This window comes from Nicotiana tabacum, chromosome 16, assembly GCF_000715075.1.
Source record: "Nicotiana tabacum cultivar K326 chromosome 16, ASM71507v2, whole genome shotgun sequence".
NCBI classification, from domain to species: domain Eukaryota; kingdom Viridiplantae; phylum Streptophyta; class Magnoliopsida; order Solanales; family Solanaceae; genus Nicotiana; species Nicotiana tabacum.
In genome coordinates this window covers 5,661,941-5,674,925 of record NC_134095.1, presented here as the reverse complement: position 1 = coordinate 5,674,925, position 12,985 = coordinate 5,661,941, and the positions used below count along the sequence as shown (strand labels likewise).

Genomic DNA, 12,985 nt, shown 5'->3' with positions numbered 1-12,985 from the left:
TAGATTTTCTTTTAGGGCATGAATAGTTGCTTTGTATCCCTTTTCCTTTTCTCCCCAGATCAATCGTTCTTGGATTTTATCATTGAAGTTTTGAACATGGGGTCTTTTTGTTGGCCTTCTTAGCTTAGGCTCTGGTACATCATCCACGCGAGACCGTTTTTCAAACCACCTTTCATATCCAGGATTTATCTCACCTTTTGTAGCGTCTGGGACTTGAGTATCACTTTTCAAGTATCGGCACCCATTCCACATCTGCTGAAGTAGAGCCTCGGGAATAGTGGCTTCTGGGTGTAATTCGATTACTTGCACACTCAAATCTTCATCATCAGGAACTATTTGATATCTCCCTAATTGCCTTAGGACTCTCAGTGGTGCATACGGCTGAATGCTTCTCAATCTCAATAGTAGTAGATAACTATTTGAGGCTGACATGTGTATTACTTCCCTCATCGGGAGCCATCCCAGAGTCCATTCAATTTGATTTGCCGTTAAAGCCTTTAGATGAGATACCCATGCTTCTATCCCTTCTGGAGCCTGATAATTTTTTGTTCTTTCCTCATAGCTCTCGATGCAATTATCATTGTTTGACCCATACTGTATGATCTTGGGCTGTTGTTGGAGATGCTCCATCACCCATATTTGCAACAAAATTTTGCATCCTTCGAAGACCTTTGCTCCTGATTTACATAAAGTCAAAGCTCGATAAATGTCTGATAGAATGATGGGGACAAAGGTGTGATTTTCTTTGGTGGTGAGGATTTGCACAATTTTTGCGGTGCGAATATCAATTGTTCGCTCTTTGTTTGGAAAGACCATGACTCCTAGAAAAGCCACCATGAAAGCAAAGCGACGGTGAATCTGCCAAGTGTCTTTGTTTTGCTTATTGGTAAGGCCTTTCTCATGAATTTCGAACCCATCTGACTTTCCGAACCTTGAATATAAAAAGTTGAAGGAACAACATCCATTGATGACATTGCTTTTCCTGATTTGACTGCTGATGTTCAGAAGACCGAAGAATCGATGTACCGAAAGAGCCTTTGTGAATATCAAGCTTTGATTTCTTAGACTTCCGTCAAAACCAGCATATCCAGCTATCTCCTCTAATGTAGGAGTAAGCTCGAAGTCAGAGAAACGAAAGACATTGTGAGCAGGGTCCCAAAAAGTTACTAGTGCCGCAATCAGATCATCACGGGATTTGACTTTCATAATGTCCGTGAGATTTCCCAAATGCTTGACGACCCATTTTTGACCGTCTTCGCCTAAATCATACCACCACATTTGAAGTTGAAATAGAAATTCTTCTGTACTCGTGGACGAGGGGCTTTGTGTGGTGCTCATTTTGTATCTGAAATTTAATTTTAATAAAGTCAAAATTCATTTTGAAAATTTATACTAAAAAAAAAATCATTTTCGAAATTTTTTATTTATTTATTAAATACCTTTATTTCAAGATTTAAAACTATTTTTCTCTTTTTTTTTTGATTTTTTTTTTAAAAAAAACAACCCATTTTATTCCTCTCTTTTCACCATGATTTCATTTAAGCTGGTCAACAAGCATGTTCGAGGTAAATGAATGCACAAATAGCAAGTAGGATGTATCATGATGGTCTTTTTATTTCGGGTTTACCTGTCCTAGACAGACCCAACCCCTGTGTTGAGTCTCCAAGGCCAAATGTGTATGATGCAAATAGACGTTCCTACTAGGGATCCAGTACATGGCTGAGTTATTCTAAGTGTAAAACCTTAGGTTGATTGTTCTAAACCTGGCTTACCCAAACAGATAGTTTGAGCCGAAGCGGGGGCAACGTACCGGGAGTTCGAAAGTCTGCCCGGCCTAGTTACTTGTCCCAACTCCGTCTTATTTGGTATGACTTTAACAAAAAGGTGGGTCATGCGCACGTGTACACCATAAATTCAGAAGACTCAGAAAGAAGGGGGTTTCGTAGCAGTTGTATATATTCACAATTCAAATAATATTAAAGCGGTAAAAAACAACATTTAGCATATTAGCATATAAACAGTTGAAAATCATATAGTAAATAAAGCCAATTAACACAGATATTTTAAGCTCGAATTCTTTAAACCCTGAACCAATGGTTCTGGGTTACAATAGGAAGTGTTCCCCAGCAGAGTCGCCAGAGCTGTCGCACCTCCTTTTTACTGCGCCCGCGTGGGTGCGTGGGGAGTTTTCTCCAATTGAAGGACAGTCGAAACGGGATTTATTTAATTATTTCAGAGTCGCCACCTGGGAATTTTAAGGCGTCCCAAGTCACCAATTTTAATCCCTGAATCGAGGAGAATATGACTCTGTTTATTATTCTGCGAACCAGAAATCCTGAGTAAGGAATTCTGTTAATCCGGAAGAAGGTGTTAGGCATTTCCGAATTCCGTGGTTCTAGCACGGTCGCTTAACTGTTTTTATTATTGGCTTAATTATCTTGATTTTATTAAATACATTTGTTACGTGATTTTTCTACCGCTTTTACTTATTGTGATTAAGGACCCTTCTTTGAATCGAATTACACGTATGTATATTCGTGTTATAAATTTAAAATTGCGGAATTGTGTCACGCGTACGTGTACACGATAACTTTTGATAATATATTTATTAAACAATCATTTTTTCGAAATTGTGTCGAATCAAGAAAATTTGTTTTTCTTAAATAGTGAACCGTACATCTCGGGTTTTTATGAAATTGATTTAACGCTTTTGGAAAAATCCTTTTCTTGAATATTCGCTCGAAATTGCGCGTACGCATAATCCGAATTTGCTTTTAAAAATATAATCAGGGTACGCGAACGCATCCCTAATTGCGCAAAATACTTGTAATGGTATTAGGGATTTTCCACAAATTGTTTATTATATCTACACATTTTATATGTGAAAATCATGAGAAACTCCCATTTTAGAGGCCTATAAATTCTTTGAAAAGAATTCACAATCTATTAAAGGTTGCCCGTCGATTATAATTTCCGAGTATAAATTATATTCATTCCAACTATTCAAATTCAGAGAACAGAATAAAAATATGATTAATACTATTTTTTTTAAAACAAATATGACATATATATATGCCAAAGAATAAATTGCATATGAAACTGAAAATGAATGATTCATAAGGGGAGGAAATATTTTCCAAGAATTTTCATTATTTACTTAGTGCAAATTCTATTTCTAATACCCATTGACATAAATTGTTGCAATTTATTCTTATACATATCATCTCATTCTCACATACTTGTTTTTAATCCAATAGGCCTAATTATTTATTTAAGATGGTAAATAGGCATCAAATTGATAAGAAAGGGAATTATAAATCAATTAATAATATTGCCTTACATGTAACATAGTTTGTATGTCTAAAACATTCATAGCACTTTAACATCATAATGAGCCATAACAACTCAACTTGCCATCCACTTAATGGTTCTATAGATACATGTTATAATGCCACATAAGAACGTACAACTTATATCATTCCTTCCACAACTAAATCAGACTATCAGAATAAACTAGCAATATGGTTTTGACATTTTCACGCTATTCCTTATTCAACTAACAACGTCACAAGGCCTAGTTAATGGCCAATCTTTATGTCATGTTTCCTACCTTGACAGTTCAAACATGACTAAACTAATGAGATGAAGGGCTAACATTATTACAAAGCTTTATACGAATTTCAAAGTAAGACAATTAACTCATAGTTATCAAATTGAATTCCCTACTAATTAACTATCATGAAACAAAAATGAAATTTAAACTGATGAACTTGGACAAATGGAAAACAGAATTGCAATTCAAACTTCATTGATTAGTCATGTTGAATCTCTTTCCAACATAAAATTTAAAAGGCATGTACCTGAAAATGAAGGTAGAAGGAGTAAATTTCAGCAACAGCAGCAGTAACAAAATACTGGCAGAATATCAGTATTCCCACAGATTTGAGTAATAATAAGACCCGAGAAATCCAGATTCACAAGAGTAACGCTTCTTAAAGAATTTCAGATTTTTTAAAACCAAATAGTATCAATACCCAGACCCGGACAGATTCCAAAAAGAACAACAAGGTTTCAGATTTTTCTTTTCTTTTCTGGTATCTGTTTCAGCTTCACTGTGTGAGTGTTCCTTTTTGTTTGTTTTTCTTTTCAAATTTCTATTTCTGATTCTATTTCTATCTCTTTCTTTCTTTCTGTTTTTCTCTTTCCTGAACTCTCTTAAAATCTGATTTTTATTTCTCTTTCAAACTTTTCTCTGGAAAAAAAAAACTCCTCTTTTCTGAAAACTGATCTTAAATCAAATTTTTCTCTCTCAATTCCCTCTTCTAATCTGATTTCCTTTCTTTTTCTTTCTTAAAATCTTCTGTTTTTCAGATTTTCTCTTTTTTCTCCTAAATCAGATTTCTTCAATCTAAAAAATCTGCCCAAAGTCTCCTTGTTAAAATCTGATTTCTTCTTCCTTTCAAATCAGATTTTTCTCTTCCTATTTTTCTTCTTCCTATTTTTTTTCTTCTTCCTATTTTTCTTCTGAAGGACTCCCTCTCTGAAAAACTGATCCTTTCAGTCTGTCCAGCTCCCTGTATTTATACAGGGCTGGTCCTATACAGTTTAGTGTTGGATGGACCGTTTTCTCCTTTAAAAATCAGAAAGTTTTTCCATTAAAACTACTTTTGAATAATTTAAAACTAAGTGTTATTTATCCTGTTTTTCAGCAGCCCCATTATCCCTTGTTCCCATTATTACTTAAATTATAGCCATTATCATATTATTGAAAGCACACTATCACATTACCCTACTGTTTCATTCTAAAACAAACCTGAAATCCTTCTGTAATTATAGCCCTTAAACTAAAATCAGAATATGTTGCAAAACAGATTTTAAAGTCTGCTTTAACAGTTATAACCAGTCCTAGTATTAAAGACAGTACATCACATTTATGCACAAGAGTTGAATTAAGATAGATGATTCTCAATTGAATACTGAACCTGAATAATACCCACTAACATTACACAGAATATGCAGGATCATTTCGACTGAGATTCAAAACTGAACCAAAAAATAAACAAATACAGGAGCATTGTCAATATACTGACAATGCCCTGAAACTCAATGCTCAGAAATCAACACATATACATCATTCATTTGAATTTACAGGTTTATTAAACAAGAACTAACTGCTTAACAATAACTAATTAACTGGTTATAACAAAATAATCTATTCAAAACAGGCTATCTCAGTCAACATTTCCAAAAGCAAGATTCATAATACAACTAATCGACGAACTTAATCGAGTCGATTACACACATTGTACATAATCACAATCAACAGAAACAATTCACATTTAGAATCAAGTTGACGGGTAGGGGACAGTATAACAAAATTTGACTAGAAAATTATGAAAAATTAAACAAACTAATGAAACAAACATAGAATACACATAGAATGCACATAAGAAACAGAAATTACCTCTGAGCCTTTAAATTCAACTGAACTCAACTCGACTTGGATTTGGACTTTGTTTGAAATCAAACAGACCTTAGTCGAAGTATTTTCCACTGAAAATACTTCGACTAAGGTCGATTAAACCTCAATCTTTATTCAATCTGGACAGAATCCAAAAGTCTGGTATTTTTAGGGTTCTTGAAAGTTCGATTTGGGATTTACTCATTTCTGGTTAGATTCGAGGGAAACCAAAGATGTTCTAGGCACGAGGGAGGTCAGGGGGGTAACTGGTGTGAGTTTGAAGTAGGTTGGGATAAGGTCAGGTTGTACTCGAATCTTCAAATGAAGATTCGAGTAGTTCCAGTATGATTCGAACCATGCAACTAACAGATCCTTGGTGAGGGAATTTAGGAGAAACTGTGGTGTTATTTTGGAGGTCATCGGAGAAGATAAGGTTTTCAGGCCAACCTTCGATTTAAGATTCGAAGAGTTGGGGCCTGATTCGAAGGAAACCAATGTTAGATCTGTGTAGAGGATGTTCAGGGGATTCTAGGGTGTTATTTTGGTGACCGGCGGCGTTGATGCCGCCGGGTTTCAGGCGGTGGGATCCTAGGGCGGCTAGGGTTAGTGGTGAGTTTGGGAACGATGATGAACAGTGAGAGGGGGGGTGTTTGCTTAGGGGTCGGGGTAGGGGTTTGGTCTTTATATAGGGGTGGGGTGGATTGATCTCATCCGTTGGATCAATTAAGATGCACGGTTGAGATCAATCCACTTAACCAAACGTCGTCGTTTGGTCTAAGTTCAGGGTCGGCCTGGATTGGGTCAAAGGGTCGGGTTACGGGTTACGGGTAAGGGTAGTGTATCTCAGCCGTTAAATTGATCTAATCTAACGGCCCTTGATGAATGATCACCAAACGACGTCGTTTGGCGTAGCTGAATTGGACCGGACATGGTCATCTGGATTGGGCTGTGGGGGGGAATTAATTCATTTGGGCCTGGATTTTAATCCAGGTCCGATTTTGTATATATATACATTTTTTTTCATTTTTTCTAATTTAAATTTCTAATTTTAATTATAAAACAATTTTAACTTCAAAAATATATTAATTACTCTATAACAATTATTTAACACATAGACAAGACATCAATCACACAGTGGAATATTTAAAATAGAACTATTGCATATTTTTTGTGATTTTATTTAAATTATCTTTTAAATGCATAATTAAATCCTATATGCATGCAATATGTATTTTATTTTATTTTTTCATTTTATTATCACAAAGTAAACACTTACGGACATAACACAAGTATTTAACACCACGCAAATTCAAAAATTACACAGTAAAAGAAATTTATTTTATTTTTTTGATTTATTTTGGAGTAGTTTTCGTAAGGCAAAAATCACGTGCTCACATTGACATATCAAGTAACTTTAGTATTTCAGACGAAACCTGCATGAAAATAAACATAAATTCTATTATGAACAGTTTGTAGATAATTTGTAGAAACATGAAATTCTGTATTTCATATTAATTTTTCAAATGATATGTAGTTTTATTGTAGAATAAATGTAGAAATTTTGTAGATATTGTAAAAATCCATAATGATATACGCCATAGTTAAATGAATAAAAGAATATTTTGTAGATAAAATGTAGATAAAGTGTAGGACATTGATATACAACCAAAATTTGATAGAAAATGTAACAGCACAAACCTGCAACTATGTTCTCATTGGTGATACTCAATTCCATATTAAAATCACGAACAGTTATACATAGCGGATATGATCCTATGTTTTTGTTTTCCTTTTTCGTCTTCATGTATACACAACTACAATATAGTACCACTTAAATACAATTTTTATACAATGTTGTTCAACCTTCATACAATCGTTAAATGAATAAAAGAAAAATAAATAAACAACAGTTTATAAATTTTCTACAATTTGTCTATATTTCTATAATATAATGTATGTCATGTCTTCTTTTCCTTCTTCTTCGAGTTTCAATATGAAATTCAGCCAAAACCAAGTATAATCTTCACCAAAACCCCTCAAAATTGAGATATAAACTCTAAACCATATTCTCAATTATTTTCAACAACACCCAATCCAAACAAATAATGATTTTTGAAAATCCAAATTCAAAGCTTCAAAGCTTTTTAATGGCTGTCAATTGTGGAATTGCTGCTCTCTTTTCCTTTGCTTTATATTACTGAAATTTGGGATTGAGAGATAGAGAGAGACGTCGAGAGAATTCTCAATTCTTTGCAACAACATCCAATCCAAACAAACAAATGTCTTTTGAAAACTCAAATTCGAATTCAAAACTTCAAAACTTTTTAATGGCTGTCAATGGTGGAGGGGTTATAGATTTTCGCTGGTTTTAGAAGAGGAAATCACGAGTAATTGAAGAGAAAATAGTGGGGTGTGGTTAACGGGTGAATGCCGACTAGATGCGGTAGTTGGTGGTAGTTTTGGTTGATGATGGTGGTTCATGTAGTAGCTAATAGTGATTGGTAGTGGTGGCGATTATGATTGATGATGATGGTGGCGTGTGGTGATAGTTAATAATGGCGGATGGTGGTAGTAGTTGTGACTGAAGAAGGTGGTGAGGATGGGTAATGGTAGGTTATAATGATGGATAGTGCCGTCTGTGGTTGTTGATGGTGATGGGGTGGTCTGTTGTGGCAGTTGAGGTGGATGAGAATGATGGTGGTCAGAGTAGTGGGGATAATGGGTGGTGATAGTCGATAATAGTGACGGCTATGATTGCGGATGATGGTGGCGTAATGGTGGTGGTGGTGGCGGCGGCATGGTGGTAGTTGATAATGGTAGGTGTCGGCGGCAGTTAATAATAAATATGTGATAACATCTTAATAAAATTAAGTCTCTGTTATAGATCTTAATCATACAGACTTATTTAGACCCATTATTAAGATCTAAATTATTAAGATTGAGACTTTAAAACAAAAACACTTAATGTCTAAGATCTAAATTCACACATCCATTATTCACACTTACCAATGCACGTACCATCTATTCTAGTTTGAAGTTTGAACGAACCCCCTTTATTCACTTGTATTTATTTACTATACTAAAAAAATATTTTTTTTATTTGTCTATTTTAATAAATCAATAGAAAATAAGTATTTTTTTATTTTATCTTTATTATTAACTGTTTATTTTTCATAATTACTAAAAAACTATCATTATTATGAGTATTATAATTATACGTAATAAAATACGTACTTTATAGTATACAAAGTCTATTGTGGAATGGACAAGTAAAATAAACATAGTAATAAAATAGACTTTTCTTTAATTTAACAACTCATCAGGTATTGTAATTGGCACGCAACTCAAAGCTACAAAAATTAGTCAGCAGTCAGCACTGACGTAACAATGGGCATGGATATAGTCACGGGCCACTGGGTATGACCCGTTCACCACTTTCCCGGCAAACTTCCCAATAGCACCGATCCCAAAAAATCCTCGCCCTCTCCGATTCCGAACTCCATGGAACCCAAAAACAGAGATTTCCTGATCCATCTAGAAGCTTACCTCTCCAAACGTGACGGCGTTGACAAATTACTCAAAATCTCCCGTTACGCTTCCAAAATCATCATCGCCTCCTCCGTTATCCCCGAATCCCTTCCGTTATCTCGACGTTTAAAATCCTTCGAATCAAGCGTCGGCGTTAGCCGTAAAGCGTTTCGCTTAGGAAAATTCGTACAAGACTTGAACGCACTCCGTTCAGCTAATATCAGTTCAAAAGAAGAATTAATTCTCTCGATTTTAGCTTACGGAGGCGAAGGATTGTACTATTTTGTCGAGCAATTTGTTTGGTTAGGTAAAGCGGGGTTAATTGATAAGAAGAATTTGAGTAATTTACAGAAGATTAGTGCTTGGTGTGAGTTTATTGGGTATATTGGAAGTGTGAGTTTGAAGGTTAAGGAATTAAAGAAGATTAGCGAAGATGAGGCGTGTTTGGTTTCGACTATTGAGATTTCGATAATTAGGGGAATTGGGTATAATGAAGAAGAGGAAAAATTAAGGAAATTGAGAATGAAGAAGTTAATGAAGAGGTTATCAGTAATTCAGGATTTTGCTGATGGATTAATGGCTTTGGCTGATATTAGAGATGGTAAAGGGCTGTTTTCTGGGCCGCTGTTGTTGTCATCAGCTGGGCTTTTGTCAGCTCTCATTAGCACACATAAGAATTGGATTTCTTGCTGATTGAAATTGCTGGATTTGGAGGTATGATTTGTAGTTCCATTAACTGGGAATTCATGTTGTTTTAGGATTAGTTCGAAATAAAGATTCGTTTTTAAAAAAAAAGAAATGTGCTATGTTTCCCTCTAAATAAGAAGGGAATTTGGAGGTATACAAGAGATGTCATGTTATTTCATCGCAGATAGAAATTCTCTGAATACAAGAGATGTGATGTCCCAAAGAAAACTAAATACTTTGTTATTCATGATGATTTTCTTGGATAATGAAAGCTTCTGCCATTTGATAGTTCTTTAAGTTTTTCTATTTCAGCTGCTAGCTACTACTTGTACTTAATTTGGCAAGTTTGCTTATACTGTTGTTTACACTAGCACAATCTGGATTTTCAGCTGAGTTATGCCTTTTTTTTTGGTTACTAATGTTGGTTCTAGGGTAGTTTTGTCTGTGCGAATTGAAGTCACGATGCAGTTAAAATTTCATCCTCTGCGTTAGAAGATTTATGGAATTTAATCATTGAGAGCATTTGCTACTACTTGACCTGTCCTTCTTGCTCTTAAAGCGTAGAGTTTGTGCTTGATATACCTTTTTCCCAGTTCAAATTAGTTATTCTCTAAGCTTTCTAAAAATATATATATGCATATATTGGTTCTGAACTTGTTATTTGGACTACCAAGTTTCAGTTGTATCCTACTTCATCAAAAGATTTCAGTTTTATCCTGAAATCAAAGCTTGGCCAAAGAAATCAAAAACAAAAAACTAAAACTAAGACAAAAGAAACTCCAAAGGATGAAGAAGAGAAGAATAACTATTGGTAGAGTATTCCTATAAAAAAGGTCCTGATGGATGAATTATTAAGCAGTGGAATGAAATAGGCCTTGGTGGAGCAGAATGGATATAAAGGAGTCATATTCCCCCTAAAACAGAAATGGGTTTTAGTAGTTGTTGTTTCTTTTGAACTTGTGTTTCCAATAAGCTTATTTTGAAAAATTGTCTCAGGACCTCTTTCAACCAAAACCAATTTCTGAATTTTCTCTAATGCGTAATTCTGACGATATGAGTTGAGCTTAAAGAAAGAAGTGAGGATTTATATCGCCGACCCTACTTTGTTTGTGACTGAGGCGTAGTTATCGTCATCGTCTCTAATGTGTAATTCAACAACAACAATAACAACAACAAACCCAGTATAGTCTCATAAGTGGGTCTGGGGAGGGTAAAGTGTACGCAGACTTTACCACTGCCTTTAAAAGTTAGAGAGGCTATTTCCGTAGGACCCTCGGTTCATAGAGGAAAAAGGGAAGGAGCAACAACAAGCAAATCAATCTGACAACCAAAGCGAAAATACAAAACTAAGACTAAATAATGCAAACAGAAAACCGAAACAAGACAGCAATAAGAAATAGCAGTAAAAAGAAGAACCCAAAGGACGCGAAGAGAACTAATGTATAATTCATGACCTGAAAGTATCTTTAGAATTTCTCATTTAGTTGGAAAAAGCTTCTCTAACAAATTGGATGCTTCTTGTTTCTTACGTTTTTTGGCCCTGCAAGCATATTAACTACTTCCACCGTTCCAATTTACGTGAACCTGTTTGATTGGGCACGGAGTTTAAGAAAAAAATGAAGACTTTTGGAATTTGTGGTCCTAAACAAGTCCAAATGGGGCCCAGAGTTTTTGTGTGGTTATAAAAGCTTCTCATTAAGGGTAGAGTTGCAACTTTAAGCTAAATTGTTATCAAATTTAGAAAGGGTTCATTCTTTTTGGAACGGACCAAAAAGGAAATAGGTTCACATAAACTGGAACAGAGGGAGTATCATATCAAGAATAGGTAGAATCTTTCGATCCTACACCAGCTGTTTGTGATATTTGATGAGTCTTAGAGAAGCCTGATTAGCTAGCTCCATGTGATGGATGCTGGTCAAATCTCAAATTGCCTTTTTAAAGCTAAAATTAGTGTATCAAATGATGCGGGAACTTTAACAAATAAGGAATGTCAAAAGGGGTTGCAACCGCAACTGTTGGCAATATTTGAAAGTGCAACTTTGAGTCTTGATTTATCACTTGAAACATACTCCCTCCGGTCCAAAATAAGTGATTTTTTGGATGTTTTCACACAGATTAAGAAATTCACCTTTTTGCATTAATTAGCAATGGAATTAACCATATTAACCTTTACTATCTCACATAAACACTCCTAACACATATTCCAACACTAGTTACTCCAAGGACAATGTAGGAAAAAAATAATTAATTCATTCTTGAAATCTGGAAAAATTACTTATTTTGGACTACAAGAAAAAAACCAAAAAATCACTTATTTTGGACCGGAGGGAGTACCAATTATGTGTATACTGTTTTTCCTTTGTTCATAACATAGCATTGACTGCCAAATGATGAATATTCTCACTCAGATGGCATTGAATTAACTGTTTCAATTTTTGTATTCATAACGTGATTTGATCTGAGATCACAATATAATTACTGCACTTTTTTTAACCTTGGAAGCAATAGAACAGAGGAGACCATATTGTGTGAACCTGAAAATTTAGGCGACGCGCCAAGTTGATTACTTGATCTACAGAAGATGCGTTGACGTTTACGGAGAAGCTCTTACTTCTCTCTAGGGCCTATACTCAAAGATTTTGGTCTGATTTGACGGGGGATTGACATCTATATCCGCTTTTTTATGTCACGTTTTAATTTGTGCCCGCTTTGTTAAAAAAATTGCAAGCGCTTTCACATAACTTCAGCATACGGAGCTGAAGTAGCAAAGACAATCACGCAAAACTTCAGCATTCTAGTAGACGGGCCTGAAGTAGCAAGTGTGCTAAACCAAGTGTGCTGAAGTTTTTATTTGTAATTGCTGAACTTAAGCATATTAGCTTTAGTTTTGTTCTCTATTTGCATTGCTTAAGTTTTTATTTTTGTAACTGGCGAACTTCAGCTCTAGAGCTGAAGTTTTTGTTTTGTAACTGACGAACTTCAGAGTTTTTGTTTTTGTAACTGGCGAGCATTTTTGTTTTAAATTTTTGTTTTGTAACTGGCAAACTTCAACTCTGAAGTTTTTGTTTTTGTAACTGGCGAACTTCAGTTCTAGAGCTGAAGTTTTTGTTTTATAATTGGCGAATTTCAACTCTAGTTATTTAGTTCATTTGTAAAAACTTCAGCACTATATAAGCAATGGACATTTTATTTCTTATTGCATACAACTATACAAGTAACTTGGTGTTTCTTTGTCATGAGTAAGATGCTAAATTTGTGGTGAATTGCTTTCACTTCAGCCTGAAGTTAAGGGTGAAAAAGGACATGGTG

General features: G+C 34.9%; 1 protein-coding gene across 1 annotated transcript; it reads left to right on the top strand.

The window, feature by feature from the left end:
- The first annotated feature begins 8,798 nt into the window (after positions 1-8,798).
- On the top strand, positions 8,799-10,069 carry LOC107775746 (peroxisomal membrane protein 11A-like). The gene has a single exon (XM_016595514.2). It carries the CDS (start codon positions 8,963-8,965, stop codon positions 9,680-9,682), a length of 720 nt encoding a protein of 239 aa, XP_016451000.1. The 5' UTR covers positions 8,799-8,962; the 3' UTR covers positions 9,683-10,069.
- Positions 10,070-12,985: the final 2,916 nt, after the last annotated feature.